This window comes from Branchiostoma belcheri, unplaced genomic scaffold, assembly GCF_001625305.1.
Source record: "Branchiostoma belcheri isolate BF01 breed outbred unplaced genomic scaffold, Haploidv18h27 scaffold11, whole genome shotgun sequence".
Classification (NCBI taxonomy): domain Eukaryota; kingdom Metazoa; phylum Chordata; class Leptocardii; order Amphioxiformes; family Branchiostomatidae; genus Branchiostoma; species Branchiostoma belcheri.
In genome coordinates, this window is record NW_017802491.1 from 3531337 (window position 1) to 3552876 (window position 21540).

At 41.8% G+C, this 21540-nt stretch overlaps 2 protein-coding genes across 3 annotated transcripts in view; both read left to right on the forward strand.

Moving 5' to 3' along the window:
* Positions 1 to 10752, forward strand: part of LOC109485012 (ubiquitin carboxyl-terminal hydrolase 22-like) — a 13332-nt gene extending 2580 nt beyond the window's left edge. The window contains exons 4-14 of one of the 2 annotated variants that reach the window (XM_019788396.1): positions 1856 to 1960; positions 2203 to 2375; positions 3137 to 3284; positions 3514 to 3619; positions 4020 to 4126; positions 4457 to 4523; positions 4790 to 4916; positions 5251 to 5342; positions 5725 to 5796; positions 6286 to 6435; positions 8194 to 10752. In XM_019788396.1, coding sequence (XP_019643955.1) covers positions 1856 to 1960; positions 2203 to 2375; positions 3137 to 3284; positions 3514 to 3619; positions 4020 to 4126; positions 4457 to 4523; positions 4790 to 4916; positions 5251 to 5342; positions 5725 to 5796; positions 6286 to 6435; positions 8194 to 8236 — 1190 coding nt within the window. In that variant the 3' untranslated portion in view covers positions 8237 to 10752. The remainder of the gene's footprint in view (positions 1 to 1855; positions 1961 to 2202; positions 2376 to 3136; positions 3285 to 3513; positions 3620 to 4019; positions 4127 to 4456; positions 4524 to 4789; positions 4917 to 5250; positions 5343 to 5724; positions 5797 to 6285; positions 6436 to 8193) is intronic. The other variant, XM_019788405.1, reaches the window with a different exon arrangement.
* A 1281-nt stretch (positions 10753 to 12033) lies between these two features.
* LOC109484561 (dynein beta chain, ciliary-like) overlaps positions 12034 to 21540 on the forward strand; it is a 34970-nt gene continuing 25463 nt past the window's right edge. The window contains exons 1-13 of the mRNA XM_019787884.1: positions 12034 to 12678; positions 17281 to 17468; positions 17824 to 18013; positions 18344 to 18443; positions 18659 to 18870; positions 19055 to 19198; positions 19386 to 19475; positions 19676 to 19843; positions 19969 to 20085; positions 20397 to 20525; positions 20746 to 20885; positions 21043 to 21111; positions 21278 to 21398. Coding sequence (XP_019643443.1) covers positions 12331 to 12678; positions 17281 to 17468; positions 17824 to 18013; positions 18344 to 18443; positions 18659 to 18870; positions 19055 to 19198; positions 19386 to 19475; positions 19676 to 19843; positions 19969 to 20085; positions 20397 to 20525; positions 20746 to 20885; positions 21043 to 21111; positions 21278 to 21398 — 2016 coding nt within the window. The 5' untranslated portion in view covers positions 12034 to 12330. The remainder of the gene's footprint in view (positions 12679 to 17280; positions 17469 to 17823; positions 18014 to 18343; positions 18444 to 18658; positions 18871 to 19054; positions 19199 to 19385; positions 19476 to 19675; positions 19844 to 19968; positions 20086 to 20396; positions 20526 to 20745; positions 20886 to 21042; positions 21112 to 21277; positions 21399 to 21540) is intronic.

Sequence of the window (21540 nt, forward strand, 5' to 3'; positions counted from 1 at the left end):
ACCCAAATGCCAACCATTACAATATGGTTTACTTATTACGTATAATAAGGTACTTTAGGTTTAGAATCCTAAAAGGTGGATGTCAAATAAATGAGTGAAATTACAGTGAGATGAGGCCATGAATTGCGATAACAAACCAACCCCACTCACATCTGAATATTCATGGTGTGGAAATTTCCCCAGAGCAGACTTGTTGCTGGGGTAGAATGTTGATACCCTGTGAATGAAGCCAACCTGGTGAAATGTGTGTGGAATCAGTACTGCCAGGCTAGAGCTGTTACAGTAGTGCTAACAGGTGGTTCATCCTGGGCCCTGGGCAGATGACCCTGTTATTTTTCCTCTTACAAAGCCTTTTTAATGATAATGATTAGATTACCTTTTTTATGGCGTCGTAACCTGACTTAGCAGTGGGTAGATGTACTAGGTATGTTTATGTCATAATTACAGTAGAGATAAACATGGATGAATATCATAATACATGTACATGTATAATCTGATAAAGATATAATACCATTTCTACAATTGTGTTGAGAATTAATGAATTTTCTATAATATTATTTCTGTTATGTTTTCCTTGGAGAAAAGCTAGCTGTGTGGTCACTGATAACTAGAAATAGGATTAGGACAGCCTATGGAGCAAGATTATATCAATTGTGAAGTAGAGATTGCATTTTGACCTGTTGTACTTGACAAGAGGCTTTCTTGACCCATGAAATCACTCTATTACCAATTATGGGTGAGAATCACTGTACTGTAGTTGCAGATTATATTTGGGACAATTATGGAGGCCATTATGCTCAGTGCATGATAGTCGCAATCACTGGCAGTCATGCAAACTACATAATTTGCTGTAGTAATGGAAGGGCTTCGTATTCAAGTGGAGGAAACCATTTTGTGCCACTTGTTGATGACATCAGCATGTATGTGGTGTTTTGGGATCCCTGATTTAATTTATCTGCTGGGAGGAGTGGACAGAATTTTGCCTGATGGTTGATGTAGGAGCAGAAATATTGACAGATCTTCACCAACATGGTTTGGGTTGGAATATTTGGCCCTGTATCTATCTTTTTTTAAGTTACATTAATCAAAACTATGATGTATTAAAAAAACTTGAGGCTAACATAAGATATGTGTTGTTACATTCTGGTGCATGGCATTTTTTGTATGTACAAAATATGCAACACAGGGCCTAGTCTCAACCTTTTGTATGTCCTTCAAGATGCTCTGCCATGAATAATAATTCCTCTGCGTTTATTGTGTGCTGAGAGGGATCCAATATGACTGAAGTGTGCTCCTGTAATATCATAGAATTGGGCGTGGTATTAATCTTTGTCAAAATTGAAATTGAAGGCCAAGGTCACAATGTATGATTATTGCCACTGTTTCCAGCACTGATTTAATTGGATACAGGCAGCCGTTTGAAGTAGAGCTGTACTAATGAGATTCTTTAGATGTATAAAAGCACAAGTCCCCGATGACCTTGCCATAGACACCAATATTGCGTTATGATGTGTCATATATTGATGTATGATATCTATTAGTAATCCCAACATACTTGTGGTTTAGTGCATGTATTTTGCTTTTTCATCTTAGGATGATTGATTTTAGGCTAAAATGTTTTCTGTTGCAATGTTTGTACTCTAGCACTTATTATCTAGCATTGAAAAATTGTGCTATACATTCAAGTGTTTTAACATTGTTGATGCCAATAATATTGTTAATAGCCTTTAATACTGCATAATCTCAGGCCCTAATGGATCAGATATCACTTTTGCAACTTACCTCAGCATAATAGTAGTTGTATTTATTATGTTCAAGGTTCCCATGGAGTTAATAGTTACTGCATATTTTCCAGGTACTCATGCCAATGGCACAGTGGCATGGCAGCCATCCTCCAATGAGCTCAACCTGCTACAACACAACCCTAAGAGAAGGAAGATCACACACAACTCTACAATAGGTCAGCATTTACTTATATAGTACTCAATGCTTTCAGCTGTTAAAATATGACTTTAATTTGAAGCTTTTGGTACAATGTTTCTCTTTTTTCAAGCCAGCACGAAAAGGGTAAATTACATTGCTATACACAAAATGTAGGAAGCGCTTGTAGTTTGCTGGTGAATCTTGTTCATTGGGACTATGATTGCTACTAGTATTCATGTATATTTTGCACCTAATTTGTATGTTGTTGACTCTATCCAGGTCTGCGTGGCCTGATCAACCTAGGCAATACCTGCTTCATGAACTGCATAGTCCAAGCCCTGATGCACACCCCCTTCCTGCGGGACTTCTTCCTGTCAGACAAACACGAGTGTCTGATGATCCAGAGTCAGAACCACTGTCTTGTCTGTGAGATGTCCAGGCTCTTTCAGGAGGTACCGTCTCGGATTTAGAAACACAAAAAAATGTAGTCAGAAATAATTCAAAATCTTGGCAGGGCTTAAATACTACCCGCATTTGCAGGTTTGTGTATTTCTGATGTCTATCTTGTACAGGTATTCCTGACTGTTATAAAACTTTGACAGATCCATGTAATTTTCAATGTATCCTCTATCTGTGCAGAAAAAAGCATGTTGAGCCCTGTGTTGCGTCATATATTAATTAAATGTTTTTTATAATCTGCCCTGTGACAATGTACTTGGCATTCAAGGAAAGAGATTTTGGTCCAAAATCTATGACATGTTGAACATTCTGGAGGATTTTTCCCATTATGTTTATTTTGATAATGCCAAATTGAAATGAAAGTTGAATGTGAAGTCAGGTACTATTATCTGCAGCAATAAAAGACCAGGTGACACAATCATCTGCAGGTCATGTTGAACATGACAATGAGTGTTCTCATTTGCCTGGGCTTCCCATTTCTGCTGTCCTGAAATATCAGCAAGACTGCATGTGATGTACAGGATTGTAAGATTATATTATTGCAAAATTTCTGGCAAATAGTATGTGACTGTTGGTAGATTATTTCCCTTGGAGTTGGACTTATCTTCACGCCTATTTTCATGATATCTGATGTCTTTATTTCAGCCAATGGTATAACCATTTAATTTGACTAGCACTCACTAGTAGTTAATATGGCATTATCAGTGTCCATACCCATTCCTTAACTTGTCTTTCTTTCACCCCCCCCTCCCAGTTTTACTCAGGTTGTCGCTCCCCCCATGTTCCGTTCAAGCTGCTGCACCTGGTGTGGACACATGCACGGCACCTGGCAGGTTATGAGCAGCAAGACGCACATGAGTTCTTCATCGCTGCCCTAGACGTTCTACACAGACATTGTAAAGGTACCACACAGCTGTTGCTTTCTGCTATATTCTACTTATAATTACCTGTGGGCAAGGAGATGTCTCCTTCTGTTTGTGTCTGTGTTAGCAGCTGTTACTCATGGTGGTCTATACCACAGTACTGCACAGTGGGACTACATGCGTATACCAGACTACTTTCAGGAATGGGGTGGGGGGATCCAGGGGTTATCCCCTGTTACAGGTTACTGATTATGATGTGTTTTTCCAGGTGACACAGACCACTCTAACCACCACAACCCCCACCACTGCAACTGTATCATTGACCAGGTCTTCACTGGAGGTCTTCAGTCAGATGTGACATGTCAGGCATGCCTGTAAGTTTTTCTGACTTTTTTCCAGAACAAATTAAGTAGCAGAGCAACTTGTTGGGTTTGGATTATTAGTAATACTATAGTATATCTGTAAGTGCCTGCCCTTACAATGGTTCTGTACAGTTAATGTAAATCTTGAAATTTTTGCAGATGTTTTATTTTTGCAGTTTTTATGGTAAACTGAGTTCACTACAAAATCATGACACAGCAAATGTGTGTTTCCATGGCATCATTAGTGTACTGTAGAATTGTTTCAACTGCAAACTTAAGACACTGCAAAAAACCTTATTTCCTGTCCAATCACAAAGTCATGGTCCCCAAGAAAAGAAATGAAGTCATAGTATCAAGGCCCTGACGAATTGTTGACAGAAACTCCATGTACCTGACCTTTCTGTGTTGACAGAGGTGTGTCAACAACAGTGGACCCGTTCTGGGACATCTCCCTGGACTTGGGAACCAGTATAGCCCAGGCAGACTCTCAGGATATACTGACTGCAGGGTTTCTGACGGGTAGGCAGGAGTTTGCCATTCTTCTGTACTGTCTCTGGAAGGAGTATTTCTTTCAATCTTAAATTATGTATTTTAGATACATGTATATGTAATAGTTTCTGTTTGGAGAAAGACCTTATCAGGATTTGGTTCCTGTAGACAGCACATGAGAATGTGCATTCTGCAACATTTTCTTTGTTTGCACAAATTGCAGGTTGAAACTTTGAGGAAAAATGGCTTTCTTTAATTCATGTATCAGTGTCTATCAGTGGCTAAGCAAAACATATGAGTGCTGTTGTTTATTTGAATGTTGATAATTACAATTTATTGTTGTTTTTCTCTTGTTGACAGCAGGTGCTAGTGCCATTACAAATGGTATCTCCTACACATCTACCTCATTGACAGATTGCTTGAAAAGGTAGGTTTTGCAACACATCAGTAAATGACCAAAGTGCACAATGTGGTGTTTCATTTCTTGTAATACTGTTGACAATGTATAACTGATTTGTGGGGATTGTTATTATGTTGCGATAATACTGTTTAAATGTACTGCGTTTCTTTCAACTCTTGCTTTATTCTTGTCTTCATTTGAGGAAAATACCAGAATAAGCTTCTTGCCCATATCATGTAAGTGAATGGATTTAATGACTGGAAGTTGAACCATGTATGTTTTGTGTTTTGCAGATTTACTCGGCCTGAGCATCTAGGCTCCAGTGCCAAGATCAAGTGTAGTCATTGCCACAGCTACCAGGAGTCGACTAAGCAGCTCACCATGAAGAAACTACCTGTTGTAGCCTGCTTTCACCTTAAGGTATTTTAAAGACAAAATGGTCCCCCAACACAACCCAACAATACGGTTATCTAGTCCCTACCTAACATTTTGATCCACAATGATCTAAAATAATGGGATTGTACTGTTAATCTGTTACAGTTATTATTAGCAAGTTATATGAACATCTAGTTGACTACATATTAATGAGTTTCTTGTTGATATATTCTTACATTCCCCTCATTACTATTTATGTTTGCAGACCTGAAAAAAAGACATATTATAGAGTTGTCTTGGTGATATCTTCTGCCTGATCCAGCAATAAGCAAGGCAAACTCACAGACCTTCCTTACTAGCATTATGTTTTTCCCAACAGAGATTTGAACACTCCACAAAATTCCGGCGGAAGATCAGCACATTTGTGTCCTTCCCTGTGGAGCTAGACTTGACTCCGTTCATGGCTCATAGGTAAGACTGGTGGAACTCAACTGTTCTGTTGTGAATTTTCGTTTAATCCATTATATCAATGATGGGACTGTTTTGTTGTGAATCAATCTCCATGACACAGATAGCCATCTTTAGTGACAGCATGCAAGAACAATATCAACAAATTATACAGATGAAAGAAAGGTAGAAAAGTGTGCAATTCATCTTCAATGTTGTCACAATAGTTGTATTGTAAGTACATTATGGCAATATCAATCAAGGTACATGTCATGACATATGGTGCATCTACAGAAGAAAAAGAAAGTACATGTATCGTGTTTGTGTGAATGACTTCTGAGTTTGTCTCACAGAGAATAAGAGTTTGTTGGCTGAATGTAAATCAAACCCTTTTGTTGCTCTTTAGACGAAATGGTCTGGACACATTCAGTATATCCCCAGGAGAGATGTGCCCTACACCAGCTAGTAATGAGAACAGGTAAGCAAGACTTCATCTCACAGCAGCTCATTGAGATTGCATTTTTAAACCTTGCTTCTTGTATTCTTAAAATATGAGACTGTACATGTATCTCAATATGCATGAATATAGCCAGAGCTGTTTGCTAGCAGTTATTCAGCAAATTCTTATTTTTATCTGTTTTGTGTGATAGGTGGAAGAAGTAGTAGAAACAGTTAGGCATTTCCTACTGTATACATGTGTAGCATCTACATTGTATATGCTGAGAAAATTGTAGCATAAAAAGATTCTATGATTCATGCATTACACTTTCCATCTGTTTTTATTTCAAAACACTGCAACAAATTATTTTAAAGTACCTACATGTATATCCTACCTAGAGACAAAGTTGGTGTACGTGTAATGCTGCTAGAAAGTGCCGACTATGGAAGAAAGCACCATAGTGTACAGTCATGTAAGTTAACCTTGTCAGAACTGGTGAATCATATTCCTGTTATCTTCCTGCTGTAGATATTCCTTGTTTGCTGTTGTAAACCACCGAGGTTCCATAGACTCCGGCCACTACACGTGCTTCATCCGCCAGCACCGCGACCAGTGGTTCCGCTGCGAGGATGACATCATCACCAAGGCCACCGTTGCAGATGTAGTCAATAGTGAAGGGTAAGGATGATGTTCTGTGCAGATGTAGTCAATTGTGAAGGGTAAGGATGATGCCCTGTGCAAATGTAGTCAATAGTGAAGGGTAATGATGACATACTGTGCAGATGTAGTCAATAGTGAAGGGTAAGGATGATATACTGTGCAGATGTAGTCATTAGTGAAGGGTAATGATGATATACTGTAGCCTGGGTACCATCCCCAGTAGTATATTCGCAAACTCTATAACTGGGTCTGGACTTGCACACATATAAAACGATTGGTCATGACGTCACGTAATGAGCTAGCCCGAGCAGCGGGGCTTCATTTGATTGGCTAAGCCTCAGAGGCGACGGCCAATGTCGCGCCTGCATTATTCAAGTGATGTTTGTTGTTTTGTAAACACAGATCTTCGTGCGAGTGTTCCTTTTCTTGGCGCGTTCTTTTTTTTACCGGTAGGACGCCCAAAACATCACGAACGAAATTATTCAATGCATCTTTTTGCTCATTTTTGAGCGACGATATTCCGTCTAAATCGTCCAAAACGGACGTGATTGCGAGGTCAACATCAACCTCCGTGAGCTGAGCGGCTTGTGCGTCAGCCATGTTGATGATTTATCACGGAAAGACTGACTACGGCTATATCATGTGCGCTGTAGCGTTCGGTTCGCCGTCGGACATGTTGATGATAAGGCGTTCGGACGTTCGAACGGACGCTAACGTCGCCGTTCGGACATACGAACAGCCCTTACCTAATATGTACACACCCAAAAAAGGGCTTAGACGAGTAGGACCAATCAGCGCGCTCGTTCAAAATCTGAACGAATATTTAGACTCCAGACGCTACATATGTGTGCAAGTCCAGACCCAGTTATAGAGTTTGCGAATATACTACTGGGGATGGTACCCAGGCTAGATATACTGTGCAGATGTAGTCAATAGTGAAGGGTAATGATGATATACTGTGCAGATGTAGTCAATAGTGAAGGGTAAGGATGATGTTCTGTGCAGATGTAGTCAATAGTGAAGGGTAAGGATGATGTCCTGTGCAGATGTAGTCAATAGTGAAGGGTAAGGATGATGTCCTGTGCAGATGTAGTCAATAGTGAAGGGTAAGGATGATGTTCTGTGCAGATGTAGTCAATAGTGAAGGGTAAGGAACAAATTACGAAATGAACAAAACTGTACTGAACAAAAATATATAAATTGATATGATATAAATTATATTATGTCCTACCTGGGCCGCAATTACGTTCGATACGGGTGTTCCGGCCCGTGTGATAACTAGCGGTACAGCCCGGGGGTTCTGAACGCGTACGGCCCGGCCCTTCCAAATGTTCCGTGGAATGATTCGAACGCGTTTCGGCCTAACCGTGTGCACCGATTTCGAAATTGGAATACAAAATTCGGACGTTGGAATTGATGTTGTCGCATTTTTTGGGTTTAGGGACACCAAATTTTCGCTCATTTCGCATTGAAAGGCGCGTTTTCTTGGGTGGGTATGACATAAATAAAATACAACACGGTGTATTCCGCATCACCCTCGGTCCCAGCCCTCCCGCGGATCGGATCTCCCTCCGGCCTTCGGCCGTCGGGCGATCCGACGCGCGGTCGGGCTGGTACCTCGGGCGATACGGAATACACCGTGTTGTATTCTATATATACAAGACAGGAGTACAGGCTGAAGAATCATTAAACAGAGCTATCATATCATAAAGACAAAGAAACAGAATCCATAAGTGTTGAACTGTTGAGCTGACATGTTTTCTTGTTTGTACCCAGGTACCTCCTGTTCTATCACAAGCAGCTGGTGGAGTACGAGTGACCTCTGACCCACTGATGCCAAAGGCTGATGTACCAACAGGACCTGTCTTTTGCACTATCAACACAGCTTAAGTTTCTCCTTTTCTTATTTCCACCTCCTTTTGTTGCCATCTTTCTTTCTGTGATCCATGTCCAACATGAGGAAATATCTGCAGTCTCTTACTGGAGATCTGTAAATTTTTTTTCTTAAAGTTACCCATGAACTTACTCAAGGCCAGTAGTGAGTCTAAAGATTGAAGAGTTGCATTTAGTATTAACTTGCTCTGTCTCTTTGCTCTGCTAATCAAAAGAACTATAGTTGTAGTGTTAAAGCGAGTACTGTATTGTTGCACCTCAGTTGTGCATGTCATCTTTGGTGGTGCTATTAGTGAACATAAAAAGAATGAGCAAGCTGACCCGCACAATTTCTTACCATTGTGTTACTACAAATATTATTTCCTCTTAAACATTTGAACCGAAGCAGCCAAGCGTCATTTGAGAGACAATTTTCGGGAAGGTAACAAATGCAATCATGGAACTGGAATCAAGAGAACAGACTTTATTATAATATCAATTTTTGTTTTGAACCAAACCTTGCAGAAACAATGCACAGCCTTTTTTTAAAAGACACACTAACTTTATACAGTTGAAACTCTAAAAATGGTAGAAAAGATAGATGTAAACAGTAGTGAGATAATAGAGAATTAGTAATATGACTCTACTGCTGTGGCCTTACCGTCACAAATCAGGGTTCCCATGGTTATACACAAGAGAAGAATGGAGACTTGTCTGTTTAGGGCCATTTTTGGTGATACCTCAGGGGTGGATCCCTTCTCTGTTTTTCTTAACCAAGTCTTTGATAGTGTTTCTACAGATATTCTTTTCGATGACATATCCAACACTACCAAAGACAACTTGCCAAATGTGTGTCTGTAGTTTGGAGGGTTTTTCTGCCATGACTGTTTCTTTCCACAACTTCAATGAACAAACAGTTCCCTAGTTTGTTGTGTAAATTCATGTTCACCCATTTAAAGGCCCGTTTTTCTTTGCCTAAGTTTTTGCTGACTGTTTAGTTCTTTACCACTCTGCTCCTTTTATTGCAAAAGACAGACATACCCTGAATATCGTGCCATATCAAGTTTGCAATGTTAGATGTACCATGAAGGATAAGAAGAAACCCGCAGACAAAGTGTTGCGATGTTGTTTCATACCACAACAAAATCCTCCAGTGGATGAGTCATATCTGCAGCACACCTTCAATGAAGGAAAAGGTCATGAGTGTGGGTTAATGTCTGTGATGGTGTGTTCAGAGAAAAGATAATGCAAATGTAACGTTATAGTTGCAACTATTGCTGCCAGTAAAGTAACAAAGTGACACAGTAAGCAGTGATTTGGTAGAAAAAGAAAAAAAAATTATGATGATGATTGAATAGCTTACAATGCCAGTGCTTTGGGGACCTTAGTTTGATAGTATGAAAAGTATGAAAAAAGGTATAAGGATCTCAAGAAAGCCCTGAAGTAACAAATACGAGAGTCTGTGCCAGAAAAAATAGACCCAAGGCTGCTGTTCAACTTGCTTGTGGGAAGGTCCCAAAAGCGCTGGAAGTGTGAGTGAATAACATTAGAAAATATGACCAGTTTTCTGATGACTGTTAACTAGGCTGAAATATGTTCCCCACTGTATCAGTTATGGTGTTCATGTACCCGAAGAAAAGTGGAAAAAAAGTTGACTTGAGTGTTAGGCACAAGGCTCTGGAGTTGTAGGGCACCAACTCTTTATCATTACTTTAGATCCCAGCAAAATCCTCAGAAGGAGTAAATGTTGGGGAGAACATTTACATGCTGCTATGACATAATACAAGAAATACTGCAGGGATCTATGTACCAGTCAGGAGGTGTACATGTAGTGCCGTCAGTGCACACAGCACTCAGCTACAGATATCAGATGACATTCAACTGGCAAGCCTACCCATCCCTTGTGTGCATATTGTATTATCCATGTTGTTCTGTCTTCCACAGGTTGTATAAATCATTTAGACCATACATATGTCCACAGGTGTTGCGTCTCATGTCTGGAGTAAAAGTACAGAAAGATGTGAATCTATCAAGTCATCAGCTTGCCAGTTTATTTTGTATTTTTTCATACAGAAAAACGTTTTCTCTTTTTTTTATGTAACGTTTTCTTTTTGTACAGTAAGATTACAACTGAATTTGTTTCTTATACATGTACTGTACTTGCAAATCCTATTTTTGGACCAAACTTACTCTGACTATATGAGTTGCATATATGTGTGCATTCCATTGTATCTGAAGACTTGTAGGGATTATAGTGAGCCTTGCTAGTTGTGCATATGTGACAAACGGCCAATGCTGAACTGTTGTTTTTGTGCGTCCATTGAGATGGCTGAGATACTTACACCAGAATTATTATTATGTGCAACAGCATGTAAAAAACAAAGAGATTCTGCCATATCTTGACTATGAGATGTTTATAGTAGGAACGTCATTTTGCAATAAACGCATTTCCTTTATCATTCCTGTACTTTGATGTGTCTGTACTGTACTTGTAGATGGTTGATCATTTTATGAAATCAGTAATCAACATTGTAGTGAGCGAGCGCCCCTGCAATTATAGCTCTGCATGCAAGGCGGCGCTCTACTGCATGCATCGTTCAGCCCGCAACGTGGCGCTGCGCACACAAGCCGCCCCGTTACTTCCGACCCGGCACACTTTAACAGTTTCAAAGAACACCTGACGCCGCGTGAGAAGAGCAAACACATCAGATATAAGTATCTCAACGTTTTATTAGAAAAAGAATTTGTTGAGACAAGCTTGCCCAAGTTGTCCATCGTCCTTGGAAGGAAATATCAAGCAATGGGTCCAGTGCATTATTGGTTCGCGTTAAAGAGCCCAACATACATGTCGAGAAAAGACAAAAGTGGAGGCTACCAGTGTGCTTTGCCAAATTCTTGGGGACATTACCAGGCCCAGGCCACTGCATCTTTGTTATTTATCTCCTTTGAATAGTTTAAGGCGGTCCTTGCATCAGTCCCAGCTTGTAACGAACATCGGAAGCACGTTCACCCCTTTGCTGTTACGGTATGTTAGCCCGCAGGCTTGCCAGAAATACCACTGACAATTGTTCAGGCGTTTGTTGTTATTGCACTAGTTCATGGTCAAGCCGCCGTGACAGATATCCGTCTCCTGACGAAAGGTCGCCCGTTTCCCAGCATAGGGCTGGTGTCGTTTACCTGAGTCTAAAACAGGGGCTTAAACTGACTGCCGAAGCGTGCTTGTTTACGTTCCAACCGTCATGATATGTCTAACTTGACTATAAGTGTGGGATATTCCTGTTACAGCTCTCTTTATGATCGTGTTATCAACTTTGTAAACTTATGAGGAACTGTACAATCGGCGGTCGCGTATGTGCTATAGACCTATCAGCAATAATGAAAGACAATAGCATTCGTAAACAACAACAACAACAGCCAGTAGCCGCGGACTACATGTACGTCTCCTCTCCTTCAGCCGAGGACACCTGTGCCCGCCGGACCTTGTACCGTAATATGGTTCCCTGTGCTCCCCTGGTCACGTACTCGGGACCCCCTACTGCGCCTGCCTGTACTAATCCAAATTAGTCATCTCGAGCCCTCCCCGACACACGATCCACCTCCAGGTAACGGCAGGTACACCGAGTAAACGTGACCCGCCCGCCGTTGCCATGGCGACGGGCCTTCAAACGACACCCAGTCTATGGCCGGCTGACGGGAACGATTTACACTAACAAAACCGCTTAGTGAAAGCTAAGTCGCTCGTGTTCTCACAAACAACGGCCATGCCTTTGTGACTGGCCATCGCTCCGTGTCCGGTGTCGTAACAAATACGCGTAGATAGTAAGGCTAACCCATTGACACGTTCATCCAGGTGAAACCCTAGACAACACTTTGTTTGGGAAACAAAGTAAACAGTGCCGCGGGCGAATAAACTGCTGGACTTTATCATTCTATAAACTATGGCTGACAGGAGAAGGGAGTAAACATCAGAGGAGAGAGAAGAAAACCCGATTGTAAGGATTTAAACGCGAAGTTTGGTCAGTAAAACAGGAGAGATTCACCATGGGGGAAGCGGCAGACGGTCGCGTGGAGTTTATCAGTGAGTACGCCCTGAAGACTTTCAAACAGAAGCCGGAGAAATGGGCGAAATGTTACGGGCAGGAAGAGACCAGGATCATGCTGCACGAGTTTTTCGACAAGGCGGAGAACACGCATCTGTTCGTGTTGGCCAACGCCGCCGGGACCCTGAGTGTCACCAACGAGATGCCGACCAGCCTGAAGGGAAAGGCCGTGTACTTCATCAAGAAAAGGAAGGAACCGATCAAGGGCACAGACAGCCTGCGAACAGACCTGTTCATAGGCGACCTGTCCTACTCACCACTGGACCAGCTCTCGGCACTAGTCGATGACGTAAGTTCCTTTCTCTATCCTTAATGACATTAAGCTAGTAGCAGTGTTTGTTCATGTTATGATATTTGCTGAATTAAAAGCCCCGTTTTGTTATGGTTGTGCTTACACTCATACCTACCCACTCACTCACTACCGCTCTAGTACGTATACCCACCCTCAATATGGACTAAAACAACGATTACTACGAAGGAAATACGTTAGTTTCAGACGTAAGATGATCCACTTGTTTATGACATTTCTCCAGGAGACAGTTATGTTGGTAAATATGTTGTTCTATCTTCTTGTATAACACACTATGCGTCATCAAAGGATGGGTATGTTTAGTGCATGGATTAGACGGTTGACTCATCTTTCAAAACAACAATGAATATATGGCAGTATAATCCATATAATCGATATTTAGGGACGTATATACTCAAACTAAACCGTAATGACCACGAAATACTAGCAAGGCTCCAGTTGAATGTGAATCGTTTACAACGTGCGCACTTACAGCGTATTGAAAGGTTAGGCAGTTACGTTTGAAAACAGATTTTCTACATACAGTAACCTATGTTTACAAACATAACGTTATACACGTACGAGAAAGGTATACATAGTGAACATATTTTAAGACTAATTCGTCTTGGTTGTCCATGTACGATGTCTGAAACCTATGATTAGCAATACTGCACACTGGAAAACTGTCATAAGTTAGTACATTGAATGCTACAGTACAAGCGTGCCAGTCCTTTATTGGAAACCACCACTGTTATGCTCCGACACACGTACGCCCACAAATATGTTTGGTGTGCTTTGAGACTGTGTTTAGGGACCATCTTTGTTTCTATGTTGAAACTACAATTAAAAGAAAGGCCCAGAGAATAGATGCACTGGCTGTAAACCCCACAACCTCTCTTAAGATTCTGTCAAAGTTACGGGTTACAAATTAGCACTCGACCTTCTTCGCTACCTTGGTGGTAAAATAGATGCAAGTTTGATGACGTTGTTTTGAAGTCTCAGACAATGTTGAGGCGGACGGGAGCTATTTTCGTGATATAAATGCGAACACGAACCTCCTGGCTGCCTTGGCGATAGAATAGATCTACATCTAACGATGTTTTCGTCCCAGCCTAGCCTTTACAGTGGTAAGTGAGGTCATCATGACCAGGAGGGGGTCGGTATGATACCGGGATGTTTTTGTTTTGAATCACTGTCACAAAACATGTTTTCCAGTGTCTCATCTATCGGGATGTCCTACATTTAGACTTGTTTATCACAGTCGTCATTGTTCATAATTAGGCCAGATTCTACAATTACAGGCCCCAACGGTTGTTTTCGTGCTTTTCCCTCTCACCCGCTTAGGGCCATCTTTGAACCAAACGTCCTCGAGTACCTTTTAATTATCTTTTGGCCTGAGGGCACTTTAGGCATACTTATATTTAGAGAAAAATCAGTCTCAATGATAGTCGTGCTTCTTGAAGATTTAACATTCGACCTTCTTATACTCGTAATGGCCTATGTTTGCTTTTTCCCACACTTTTAATTACATTACTTAGCAAACAGAGTAACACATTACAAAGAACGTTTACCGACCCAGTATTTACCTAGCACAGAAAGAATCAATGTTTACCTTTTTTTGACCTCCAACGACTGACCAGTTGTCATGGTTTGTACGTGTATATATACAAAAAACGTCGCATGGAACATTTGTTATGAACTCAGAAATATACAGATGGTACGATGTGAACATTCAAAAGATTACGATTGGCATGTTATAAAAACACTAGCACGAAACTACTCACAGGTTATAGATTGTCATCGATTATCAACTAACACCGAATTCAAAGCTTGCCCACTCACAAATTCAGGTTCAGATGGACAAAATCGTTAAATGTTGTTATCTTAAGAAAGAAATGGTCCGAGGATTCCCTGTTGCTGAACAGACATGTCTAGGGATATGATCGACCACTGTGGTAGTTTATAAACTAGGGATTGACAGCCAAGCTTAATAAGCACAAACATGATCAAACATTGATAAAGCTGCCTGGCCGTGGGGGTAACTCTGTACAGCGTGTTTAACTTTGTGGACACAAGGTTTTGTGGCATTTAATAAAATCCGCTGTTTGTTTTTGGCCTAGTTTTGCTCAATACAGATAGCTATGTAGTGTTTACATAACGAAAACACCAAAATACGGTACTGGCTTTAGTCTTTATTTGGTTTTTGTCTCAGTTTTCGACTCTTGTGGTTACTACTAGTAATTCAATGACGAAGTTTGGGTTGTTGTTCTTCTTTGATTTTGCAAGTCACCACCAGATTGTACATGCCTGCTTTTCCGTCTTGGGTTTCCTCCAAACGTCTTACCTGTCTACCTGTCTACGTACCCACGTACTAGCCTCCTAGCCGGTTTATACCGGATCATTCAAATTTAGAAGAAGAAAAAATGGTCCGGTAAGTTCACGTTACACTTTGGGCTATTGTTCAACTACTGCTAAAGCAAACAAACATCAAGATCAGTTTCAGCTATTTTCAACCTTGGCTGTTCTATAATAGCTACCCACACCCCCCGATGTAACAAAACATTCATCTTAACGTGTTCCTATATTTGATAGAGCCAACAGTAGCACCTGTTAAAACAGCGTGCTGTACCCCTTTGAAGTTTTCCACGTAAAGTGTCTTCTCGTGTTTATTTACACACATGCCCTTGACGTTTGTCCTCTGGTACCGGCATGGCTATGCAATATAGTGTTAACGTTGTCATGGTGACGGTAAACAAAGAAGGGAGGTTAGTATGGGGTATAGGAGAGTCTGTCAGGACTCTGTACTCGCAAGTCACGCAACGTATTCAGCAGGAAGACAGGACAAATATTAACCCACCTAGGCGCCCTTTTTCACAAGCTACATTTCCGCAGGATTAGCAATACAATAGCCATATTATCCTTACGCATCGTTTAAAATGACTGTTCTTTTGTAACGTTGTAAATGTGTCATCGCAGCGAAGAAGTTCTATGAAACATTAAAGATTTACATGAAATACTAGGTGTATAGTAAAGAAGTAGTTTAAGTCATTATGATGGCATCTGATGATGAAATATCTGCTTATTGAAATGAAGGATGGCCTACAGAGCCCACATTCACGCCCTTTTTCTATTGTAGACGTAGGAATGGTGCAGTATGGGTGACGGTGCGTGACATTTGGCTCTTTGCCTGTGAGTGGTAAACAATCCCTGTGGGTATTTAGGCTCACTAATGATTTATGTGGCACCTGTAGGTCTTATTAAAGGAAACCATTGACCGTTCACACATTTGTATCTAACTACAGTCATGATCATACATATATGTTTGACATGTTCGCCCAAGTTTTGTCTCACAACCGCCAAACGTTAGCACAGTAATTACACCCTGCCCACCGTTTGATTAGATAACACAGTCTCGCCTGGGGAGTAGTAATTACACGGTAAATATGTACTCTACGCAAAGCCGTTACGCCCAGATTTCTGAGGCACTTATATAGCAGTTTCGTGGCAAACGCACAGGTGTCTTTGCGACTGTAAAATGTTGCACGTTTGATTGAATAGCAGCTACCATAGTAAACCTTCCCACCAGAGTAGTAGATAATAAGAGATCATGGCGTTACTAGGATCGCGGCAAGGGCCGATAGACGGCTGTTATGGGGGTTGCTACCGTCAACATGACAAGAACAGAAGGGATATCCCTCCCCCGCTCTTCTGCTTGGGTTGTAAAAGAATAATTCTTTCGCGACTATTCAAGGCCTGTGTTATATTGATGGTGGTAGGGACACGGTAGGCGTTTGAATTAAACGATTCTAAGCAGCCATTTAAATGATTATGGATAGTCTCATGCTCCTAGTGGCAAAGGTATTCATTCTATTGATGGACTCTTTATCACGCGGCACCAAATGTTAAGCTGAATTGTAACCTTTTAATCATGCTCAAGCCGAGATAATTAGCTGCGAAAGAATGCATTGATAAGAATGATGGGTCATGAAGAAACCATCATCACACCTGGCACAATGGGCTATGATAAACACCTGTTAACATTTGGAATGCTTTCAGGTATTGGGCATTTATTATTTGTAGATTTTAAAAGCCAGTATCTGTGTAACTGGTCAAATAATCGGACTTTGGTCTGACGAAGGTGACGTGTATGTGGACGAATGTTTATTTGCACAAATAGACAAATTCACTATGTGTATATAGAAACCATAAACATGAGGTTCAAACTTGAGAATAAAGAAAATTGTACGATTCTAAGAGGCAAATGTGCAGATCTTGGCCCATTGGCGATACCAAATCCGTCTGTGTCCTCATCAGTGTTTGGACACTGTATCAACGATTACCCGAGAGGCCTGATGAGCGTTACTCCATCGTACACGGAGGGAAGTCGTGTGAAGTGCCTTTCCCAAGGTATAACATCAGGCATATATATCAGAGGATAGAACCCATCTTGGTTATGAGCTACGAGCTCCCGAGCCGATTGTTCTGACCATCACGCCACGTGATGCCACATACTTGAGAATACTTTAATTTAAAGCAACTCTGAAGGTACAATACACGGTGACATATATGGGACGCTGATGACACCCCACCTCTTCCCCCCAGGTTATCGTGCCTATGCTGCAGAACGACAGGAACCATGACGGCTGGCCTAACGTGGTGTGTCAGGACGTCATGCGCCACGTGCACAACCTGAAGAGTAACGTGTACGTGGTGGGAGGGCAGGTCAAGGGCAAGACTCTGCTGCCGCTGCCCGCAGGCGCCGAGCGCGTGGACTGTGTCGAGCCTGCAAAGTACGTTCAGAACGTCTTGTTGTTACACATGTGTAACCTTGCCCTTCTCAATAAACGTTACAATGTAAGACTCCGTTATGAACTCCTGGCTGCTACTTCCCAAAATGCAATCGATACCTTAAAGTCAAAGTTTGCATTCCTTTTTGCATTCCAAGTAAATGGGAGTTGTCTATGGTCATGTGACAAATATGGTATCTAATTCTGGTCATATTGCATTTACGTTTCGATTATATCATATGAGCATCACCTTTATGTTTTTCATAAGCAAACCCTCTCGTCCCAATAGTCCAGGGCTTTTATATACTTGTTGCTTCGAAGTTCAAAAGACATGAATTTTGTACTTGGTTATTTCCAGGGAGGAAACATCAGACCGGCACCTTCTGCATTCCATCGAGTCGATCGTGATCGAGTGGTCACACCAGATCCGGGACGTGCTGTCCAGGGACTCCGCCAAGCCGCTGCTGGACGGGCTCAACCCCACTCCGTACGCCGAGCTGGACTTCTGGAAGGCTCGGGCGGTCAACCTGGAGTGCATCTATGACCAGGTTGTTAATTTACTTTGCCTTGGTTTAGTTTGTTCTTTATGGTCCAATCTCTATGGGTAACTACAATGACCAAGTACGTCCCCTAAGTATCAAACTACCAATTTGAAAGTAGACTTTCACACATAATTTCATGTTGAATATTTTGTCATTAGGTGGTGTCGCTTTATTCTTTGTTACCACGCTCGAAAACGTGTGTTGTGGTAATGGTGGCTTCAGCACCAAGGACAGGCACTTACATTACATAAGTATATCGGCACTTTTCAAGTGCTTAATAATACTTGCGGAAATATCTAACAGTGTAGTAACACAGTGAATACTTTCTATACCTAGTTGCGGGAGAACAGAGTACGGAAAATGGGACGGATCTTGGAGAAGATGAAGAGCAGCTACTTCCCTGCCTTCAAGAACATCTTCAAGGACGTGGTAGCAGGTAAGACACGGGTGATTCAAAGTGTGCCTCGTGTGGGCTGTTTTAGTGCCAACCATAAATGTCAGAAATGGGAGATAATTGCATAAATGTGTTGAAAAGTGGAAGAAAATTACAATCATACGAATATATCTTTAAATAATTTTTGTTTCAAATTTTTGTCCAAAATGTTACATAATGCCCCTTTAAGTAAGCTGCCATCGTCACATACCCTACAGCCCTGTCTGAGGCAGTGGACATCAACATGCACCTGAAGACGTTACGGCGGATGTTTGAGGACATGGAGGAGGCGGAGTGCCAGGACCTCCCGTCCATGATCGCGCCGCTCTTCCACGTCCTCTGCCTGGCCTGGGCCAACTCCAAACACTACTGCATGCCGGGAAGGATGGTCGTCATGTTGCAGGAAGTCTGCAACCTCTTCATTGAGATGGTAAGGAAACCATTGCATGATGGGGGACGCATGGTCCTATGGGTAGTTTAGGGGACAGAGCAAATCATTGTTGTACGAACATATTAATTGGACGTTCAAAAATATTAGATCTGAAGATGATTAAAAAAAACTACATATGTATTGACTGAATCGTTATATTAATGACGTAATTGTTTTTACGCAGTCGCGCACCTATCTCGGTCCGGATGAGATCTTCAAGGGCGAGATGGAAGACTCTCTGGAGAAGGTCAACCTCGTCTTGAAAATGCTGAACACCTTTAAAACGGAGTACCACTCTCACAAGGCCAAGCTCAAGACATACTTCAAGGTGACTCCCCGGCACTTGTTTGATGTTTCCACTTTTCTCTGTAGAGCACATATAAAAGAAGAAACGAGTGATCTAAAGATCACCTACGAGTAGAAATTTTACCGGATAAAATGTTCTTTTCGGAGGTTTGACTTACTTTGTCCCCTGATAAATGTTGACAGTGTCATTATCGAACTTTTCAATCCAGGACGGCAAAGAGCCGAAAGAGTGGGAGTTTGCGGACTCGCTGGTCTTCAGTCGGCTGGACAGCTTCGTGCAGCGGATAGAAGTCATCAAGGTAAACCTCGTCTTCCAAATGTATGTACAGCGTTGTTCCCTAAGATTCTATGAGACATAAGATGGAAGAAAGATAGACGTTTGCATCAAGTTCCTTGCACACTGACCCAGGGCCAGGAGTTTTGCATGGTAAGGTAATAGGACAATGATCTCTTTGTAGATCATAGAGAAATTTAAAATCTTTTCTGTCATTTTCCGCAGGGCCTGTTTGAGACCGGCATCATGCTGATGAAGCTGGAGAAAGTGGAGTTCTCCGGGATCAAGGGCCAGGCCTTCAGCACGCAGGTGGAGAAGATGTTTGAGGAGTTCCAGGAGTACTACAACGTGTTCGGGGCGCGAACATACGACCCGCTGGACCCCATGAACGCGGTAAGGGATGCAGCGCCCCCTGTCCAAATTGTTACGAAAGACTTCAAAATCTAGAGGTCTGTCATTATATCATGGATCCAGTAGCGGATTTCTTATGTTCATGTTTCTGCCCCCCCTGTATCCAGGATTTTGATGCCGACGTGGAGAATTTCCATCAGCAAGTGGACGACATCGACCGGCGGCTCGGCGCCATCGCCTGCCAGGGCTTTGACGACTGCAGCGGCATCGAAGCCGCCTTCAAGGTTAGAGAAAATTGACGTGAAAAATGATCATGAAATTTCTAAATGATCTGAAATTTGGCGAATTTCCTTAACTTAAGCTGATTGGTTTAGATTTTGCGCAATGCGGTGAGGGCGGCATTCCAGCGTGCAGCATCTCATTGTACGTTCTTTGTAAACCCTCACGAAAACATTGTCCGTTGGTGTGTTGTGGTAATGATGATTTCAGCACCAAGGACAGGGACACATGTGCAAAACTTTGACGTAACTATGATATCTGGGAGTAAAACCACGGCTTGTGAGGTAACGCTTGTCTTTCCGTTTGCGTCTTGTAGCTGGTTGAGATTTTCGGCCCACTTCTGGAGCGTCCCACCATCAGTGCAGACTTCCGCAGCAAGTACATGGTCCTCCTGTCCATGTACGACAGGGAGCTGGATGAAGTCAAGGTCCTGTACGACGACCAGGTAAATGAAAAAAAAATCATATTTGATAGATAAAATCCACTCGGCAGTTAGTACATGCATTTACATTGAGTACACGACTACACGTTATTATGTTATATAAGTTAAGAAAATTTGCGAAACAGTATTTATTTATTTTTGCATGTATCTTTCTGTAAGAACGGCAAAGTCAACCACATTATCCACAAGTATCTAAAACAACACGTTTTGAACGTTGTTACAGGTGTCGGCCGCTGCTGCTAACGGAGGCGTCCCGCCTGTCAACAAGAACATGCCGCCTGTGGCCGGCGCGCTGGAGTGGGCACGGGAGCTCCGAGACAGGATCGCCACGCCCATGAGGGGCTTCCGCTTCATTGAGGACCCGTAAGTCCAGTTATGATATTGTTGTAGGTGGATTTTCAGTTTTAATGCAACGCAAATGATAGTGAATGATGAACACATATAAACACCGATGTTAATGAGCGAACAAGATATATACATAAATACAAACGAAATTAAACAAGTTGATTTTATTTCACAGGTCCATGGAAAGCGAGGACGCAGGTATTATCTTCAAGAAGTTTGAGGAAATGCAAGAGCTCCTCAACAAGTAAGTTATACAGAGTCTGTTTGATTTCAGTTGTTATAATTGTTTACAGTGTTTTATGTATTGCATCATTTATGGCATCCTTTCTCTTAAATATAAATGGAAATGTACTAGTTAAAATGGTTCAACCATAACGTTATTAAAGCTAACACATGTTTCTTGACAAAAGGTACGAGGAATCTTGCTACGAAGGTTTCACAGCTACTGTGGACGAGCGGTCAAAGTTCAACTTGGCAAATCCTCTCCTGACCCGCCAGGGAGAACTGATCCAGGTCAACTTCGATCCGCAGGTGGGGCACAGTTTCTCTTTTATCGTGTTTGGTGAGCGTTTGTTGGTCTCATGCATCTACAAGAGAACAGCAATTTGGTTCTGCTACTATGTGTCTTTGAAAGCGCCATCAAGTTGTAAAATGTACTGTGTTTATGTTCGTC